The sequence below is a fragment of the Monocercomonoides exilis genome, assembly GCF_001643675.1.
Source record: "Monocercomonoides exilis strain PA203 chromosome Unknown scaffold79-65631, whole genome shotgun sequence".
Classification (NCBI taxonomy): domain Eukaryota; phylum Preaxostyla; order Oxymonadida; family Polymastigidae; genus Monocercomonoides; species Monocercomonoides exilis.
In genome coordinates, this window is record NW_027150624.1 from 25,001 (window position 1) to 31,725 (window position 6,725).

General features: G+C 38.8%; 1 protein-coding gene across 1 annotated transcript; it reads left to right on the forward strand.

Moving 5' to 3' along the window:
- Positions 1-2,617: 2,617 nt before the first annotated feature.
- Positions 2,618-4,704, forward strand: MONOS_18428 (uncharacterized protein; the record flags this gene model as incomplete). Its single annotated transcript, XM_067871448.1, has 8 exons — positions 2,618-2,628; positions 3,097-3,212; positions 3,299-3,386; positions 3,466-3,585; positions 3,996-4,078; positions 4,161-4,227; positions 4,417-4,520; positions 4,589-4,704. The coding sequence occupies 8 exons, from the start codon at positions 2,618-2,620 to the stop codon at positions 4,702-4,704; spliced, it is 705 nt and encodes a 234-aa protein (XP_067718620.1).
- Between the last annotated feature and the right edge of the window lie 2,021 nt (positions 4,705-6,725).

The window sequence follows — 6,725 nt, forward strand, 5'->3', positions numbered from 1 at the left end:
TAGAAAAAAAGAGGGAAAAATTAAGGAATAAGGAAGAAACAGCCTCGAGGGGTGGGAGCCGCGCGACAAACGCGGCAAAAGGGCGGGGAGCGAAAGCGACCGAACTTTTGCCGTGTGGCGCGTCGGCCATTTGGGTGGGACTCTTACCCATCAGAAAAGGCCTTTATTTTCTTTGAAAATAACACCCCCTGCGTATCTCTTTTATGACATGCAAATTTGAGGATTTTCAAATTTTCATTGAAAAATTTTGCTGCTCCCCCCCTAAATATTATTAATAAAACAACTTTCTTTTTTTATTAACTTTTAACTCTTTTTCTGTGACTTTCGCGAGATGGATGAACATCTGCGCGCAGGAATGATGTGCGCAGATTTCATCCAGCGAGCGCTACAGGAGCAGTAGCGCGAGATGATGTTACCCTGACCTCGCGGTTAGCGAGAAAATTTTGAAAAAAAAGGAAAAAAAGTGGTCATTTTCAATGGAGAAAATCGATATTTTTATGTTATTTTTTATAAAAAAAAATACAATATTTTTTCAGTTTCTTGTGAAATGAAATACTCAACAATTATTTTCATTTGATATAATTTCTATTATAATCTGACATGCATTCTTCATGCTGTCATGATTTTTTATTTTTTCAAACTTAATATATTTTTTTAAATTTTTTTTTGTTTTTTTCAGAAATTGATGAAAATTGGAAGAAAGATGTGTAATATGATAATGTGTGATTTGATATAATTATTGTGAGAATATTGATAGTTGTGGTTGAATGATAATGAAAATATAACAATCTGAAATATTAACAAAAATAAGATACTTTTTTGTTTGCTCAGAACCAACCATCAATATCAATGTTCTTATATATTATTATTATCTATATTATATCTATTATATTATATATGAAAACCAATTGAATTCAACTATTCTTTGTGATGACATAATTTTTTTAATTTTTTTCAATTTTTAAAATATTTTTTTATCTTAATAACAAAGAAAGAACTTCCAGCAAAAAAATTCATATATAATGTAAATATGATATTGCATATTATAGAATTTTTTGATGTTTGTCTATTCAATAATTTTTGAAATAAAAAAATATTTTCATTTTTCTCCTTAAAAACAAATAATATTTAATTTTTTTATTTTTTTGGAACTTTCAATTCATCTCAATTTTTATATCAAATAAATAGTAATCATATAATATCTCTCTGCTATTTTTATTTTTAATATTGAAAGCAATCCTCTTATGAAATTATTTTTTTCCATATTTTTCAATCTTAATTAATATTTTTCTTTTTATTCCATGAACAGATAAATTTGAAAATAATGTTTTATATAGGTTATGAGGGGTGGGGAGTGTGTTGGTGTATAGCAAGATTGGTAACTAACTGTTTTTGAAAAGTCGAATTCTTAACATAGAAAAATGGTTTTGATCTAGATCAAACATTTTTTTAAAAAAATGATATTTAATGAAGAAGTTGGAATTAGTGGTTGATGAAAAGTTACGTATATGGGTAATATTATGAGAGGAATTGATTGATATTAAAATCAGAAATTAATCGATTCAAATTGTGGAATGATATGTTTATTTAATTTTTTTCAGTCAAAATTTTGAAAAAAGAAATTTTAATATCTCGATAAATAAATTTTTCTAAGTCGTGAGACTTTTCAGGAGTGTTAGTTGGACCATTTGTGAATTTTTGAAGTCATGGTCAAAAATTCGAAAAATGTGAAAAATTGATTTTTTCTGATAAAGTTGAATTTAGCTCCAGTTAGTCAGAAAAAATGAAAAATTGGTGAAAATCGGTTTTTATGAAAGTTGTGATCGAAACTTATGAAAACACAAAAAGTTCGGATAATTCGCGAATAGTCCGCTGAATTTTTTTCTCGGGCCAGATTGGTCTGGTTAGCGAGAAAATGTGATATGAAGTTTTTGACTGAAAAAGTGGTGATCTTAGATCAACGACCGAAAAATATGGGGTCTCAGATTCCTTTGATAATTGGCAGGTGGCAAGGTCGTGGGCCCCTTATAAACATACTCGAATCTAAATTTTTTCTACCGAGCGGTTGTGGCAGGGCAGTGCGGACAAGTTGGTGATTTTGACTGAAAAATCGAAAAATATTTTTTTTCTCGAAAATTTCAAAGTCGATATAAAATATGATTAGACACATGAATTTGAGTTGTAATGTTGTATATTGGTGATTTTTGGTTGGATACGCTTATTTGTAGTTTCTGAGTTATAAACGAATTTTTGAGTGAAAATGGTCATTTTTGAGGTAAATCGAGTATAACTCCAGAAGTAATGTCAAGATAAATTTACAATTAATATATGATATATGTGCATATAGTGCGGTAATAGCATGCATATGTGTGTTGGTGGCGGGGGTCTGGCAGACGGTCCAAAAAAGAAATAAAAATTTTGAAGGTGACTGGGGGTGCCTGGTTGGTGAAGTCACAGAGAGCGAAGGAGAGGCAAGCGGCTGAATCGAAACACATATGACCGGCACAGTAACCCATGCCCGGATGTGGCCAAACGGCGTTTCGATCGGCCCAGTGGTTGGTGAGAAATCCGAGCGGCTAGTTGATTTAAGTTCTGTGATATAAAATCACATAGAAAAATGACTTGGGGGTATTGACTTGGGAGAGCTGTGGAGAGTGAAGGGAAGGCAAGTAATCGGAGTTAGAGGGATATATTGGGGTATGTTAGTGGGGGTAGGATGTGGTGCAATTGCTAAGATATCTGTCCAGTGGTTGTCAAGTAACCATGTCACCAATAATTTTTTATATGAAAAATGAATATTTTCTATGATAATTTTTCTATGTGATATTGACTGCCCGACCTCGAAGTGCCATCTTTTTCGAAAAACTCACAGACTCAATTTGAGTTTGACTGAAAAGGGGGTTGAGTGGAGGATATCTGTGGAAGGGCTGATGGGCGGGGCTAGCAAAGGCCACAGGGCAAGTAGCGAGTGAGGCGGGCTTTGTGCTGGGCCTATGGCTGAGCAGGCCCTGTGGCTTGGCCTGGCTCTATTTGACATATACTGTATTTCCCCAGTCAGAAAAGGTGACTGAGGGTACAATGTTCCGGTGGTTATAGAAACTCAAATGTTGGAGCCAGAGCTCCAGAAACAAAAGTGACAGTGTGCGCACAGACTGTGGCTGCACGCTGGGCAGGGTGCTGCTGGGCGCCTGTGTATCCTTCTGGCTGGGTGGGTCAGACACTCACTTTTTTCACTGGGAAAACAGACTGGAAAACTGCCTTCCAACCCTTGTATCTTTTTATCGGTCATAACTTACAGCTAAGCTGATGTGGGCAGAGTGGGCGTGTGGGCAGTGGCTACAAGGCTGGGTGGTGGGAGTGTGGCTGGGCTGGCTGGCTGAGCGGTGGTGTGAGAAAAAGTGAGTGAAAAATGACTGGGCCAGCCATTGAGGTACCCCCTCTCTTTCAACGAACGTATCTCCTCAGGTGTTGGAGGGAGAGCTCCAGAAACAAAAGTGACGGTGCAGCGGGGGACCAGGGCTGTGCAGTGGGCGGGGTCTGGTTTGTGGGCTGTGGGCTGGGCCGGCTGGGTGGGCTGTGCACTGGGTTTTGTTCAGTCACTTTCATTGAAAAAACCTCAAATATGGTAAATGACCCCGGGTGCCCAGACCAGAAAATCCATCTTTTTCGAAAAACTCATAGACTCAACTTTACTACACTCAGGTTTCCTCGATTTTTGTGACTTTTGATACTAGAAATACACTATGAAAATGGGATGTCTGAAAAACCTGCTTTGATACTAAAAAAGTGGAAAATTACACTACACCGATGTTTTCGTGGCGTAGTGTAATAAGGATGAATTTGATACTAGAAATTTGAGCTCCTAGGAAAAGTGACCAAATTACACTACACTTCGAAAACCTCGGCGTAGTGTATTTCGAGGTTTTTGATACTAGAAAATTTTGTCTATGAAATTTCTCTATGAAAAATACACTGTGGACCCCCCATGTTCACAGACTCATAGCGCCTCAGGGGCAAGTCAGCGAAACTTCTCGTTGCCATAGAGGGTCTCGCTGCACACTCGCTCTACACAATGGTGGTAATCTCATTAGGCTCAGTTGAGTTGCCCTGAAGTTACACACCAAATACTCATATCTTTCCTATGAAAAACCCTTTCACAGTGATATTTTATGCTATGGACCCTGTATATTCCATGGGTCATAGGGAATTACCTTTAAGAGCTGGAAAGTTCTAGATGCCATAGGGCAAGTGGCTGTGCTCTTGGAGTATCCAACGGTAGTAACATCTTAGCCCTCGGTCTATATGCCTTTTCACTATACTCAATATACTAACATCTTTGAATGAAAAAGGTTCATTTTTCAAAGGGGACCCCTTGGCTTCAACGAGCCATATCTTTTGATCGGTCATAACTTACAGACATGCCAATGGTGCTGTGGGGTGGGCATGCCCTGCAGGTACAATGTGGCACACATTCGGCTGGTGGGCTGTGGCTGGGCCAAGGGCAGTGCCAGAAAAAGTGAGTATTTTCCATTGACTTTTTGAGTGACTTGGACCCCCCTCATTGGCTGGCCTGTAGCGAATCACACAGGAATTTGGGAAAGTTCTCGATGCCATAGGGAAACTCGCTCCACACTTGCTCTATCCATTGGTGCTATCGCCATTGCCACTCCTCAACTTCCCTTATATCTATGGTCGATATACTAGTATCCTTCCTATGAAAAACTCCTTATCAATGAAATTCTATACTAGGACCCCCTTATGTTTGTTGGATCATAGCTCCACAGGGTTAAGAGCTGGAAAGTTATAAATGTTATAGAGGGTCTAGCTGCACACTGTGCCTAGCCAATGGCAGTATTCCCGTTGGCCTCCTATGTAATCCCTTGCCACCACACTCAATATACTACAATTCTTCCTATGAGAAATTTTCATTGAGAGGAAATATTGACTGGGACCCCTTATGTTCCAACCCTTGTAGTGCCTCAGGCTTGAGAGTGCGAGACTCGAAAATGTTATAGAGGGTCTAGCTATACTCTCCCTCTATCCATTGGTGAAGGATCCAACAGGGTCAGTCTATTTGCCTAGGAGCCATAGGCAAAATACATGAACTTTTCATAGAAAAAGTGACTGACCTCCCCTGTGTTCCCACTCTCATATCTTTTTACTGGTCATAACTTACAGCCAAGCTGATATCACTGCAATGTGACTACACACTGTGCCCACAATATGGCACACATCCAGTGTCTATGCCCTGCCTGTGTAATCCACTGCAGCCATTATACTCACTTTTCATAGGGAAAGTTGACTCAAACCCCCTTGTGTTCCTGCCCTTGTAGCTTGCCAGGCTTAAGAGCTGGAAAGTTCTAAATGCCATAGAGGGTCTAGCTCCTCACTCACTCTATCCAACTATCCCACTACTATTCCCACTGCTCTTATCCCCTTTTCACTATACTCAATATACTAACATTTTTGTATGATTTTCCACTTTTTCATATAGGACCCCCTTGTCTTCCAACCCTTGTATCTTTTTATCGGTCATAACTTACAGGCTAGCTGATGGTATGAGTTTGTGCGTATGCTCTGCCGCTACGTTTCCATAGGCATTCCACTCCACTCCTCTGGCTGCTCCAGCAGCAGTGTGAGAAAAAGTGAGGTTTCATAGGGGCATTTCCTATGGAAACATTGAAGAGGCCATAGCGGGCCAGGCTTAAGAGCTGGAAGGCTGGAACAAAAAACCAGATGAAAGGCAGCGAGGGCATACACAAGGTGGTGTGGTAGTGGCAAGGCTTTGGTGTGTCCCCATCCCAAGAAACACTATGGAAGGATACTAAAATTTTTCATTGAGTATTTTTCTAGTATCATTTTTGGGCATTTTCACTAGGCCGAGGTTTTCGTGGCGTAGTGTAATTTTGAGATTTTTTAGTATCAAAGCAGGTTTTTCGATGAGGTCGTTTTCGTAGTGTAATTCTAGTATGAAAAAGGGAAAAAAACGCGAAAACCTGGGCGTAGTGTAATTGAGTCTATGAGTTTTTTGGAAAAGATGGTGTTCGGGGTGCGGGCTGTCGGGGATTTTTACGGAAGTATACTTAGGGGGACACCCCCCGAAAAAATTTTTTTTCTGACTTCATTTTTTTTCGACAAAAGTTGTCTGGTGAGGATAGTCTGAGCCAGGGCTTATGTGATATGGGGTTAGTATAGAAGTGTGACTTGTATATGAAACTCCATAGGGAAAAAAGTGGATTTTGAATGAAAAATTTTGTATAGGGGGCTGTCTATTAGACTGAGGCATTGTGTAATAGTGGTCTATTGTATATATATGTATATAGTATTATGTCATATGTATAGCAAATAGGTGGGTAGGCTTTGTATGTTAAGGAAGATAGTATATGGTATTTGAATGGGAATAATATGTATGTGTCTCTTTGAATGAAATACCTTTGCATGATTATACAGAAACTCACTGAGTGTGAAGTATAAATGAAGGTGGTTCAAAAGGGTGGGTTTGTTGGGTCTGATAAGAACGAAAAGCAACATGTGATTGTATATAAGGGCATCACAATACATGTTTTATGAAAACATCTTCTGGTAGCAATGGCTGATCAGATGGGTCGAATAATAAAGTGAGTTGTTTGAATCTTTGAGTCTGATGTGTAAAAATGTTGGATGAAGAGATAAAAATGGCTCTAATAAAATCGATTAGTCTGAAAAGTTGTTGTGAGAGAGTGCTA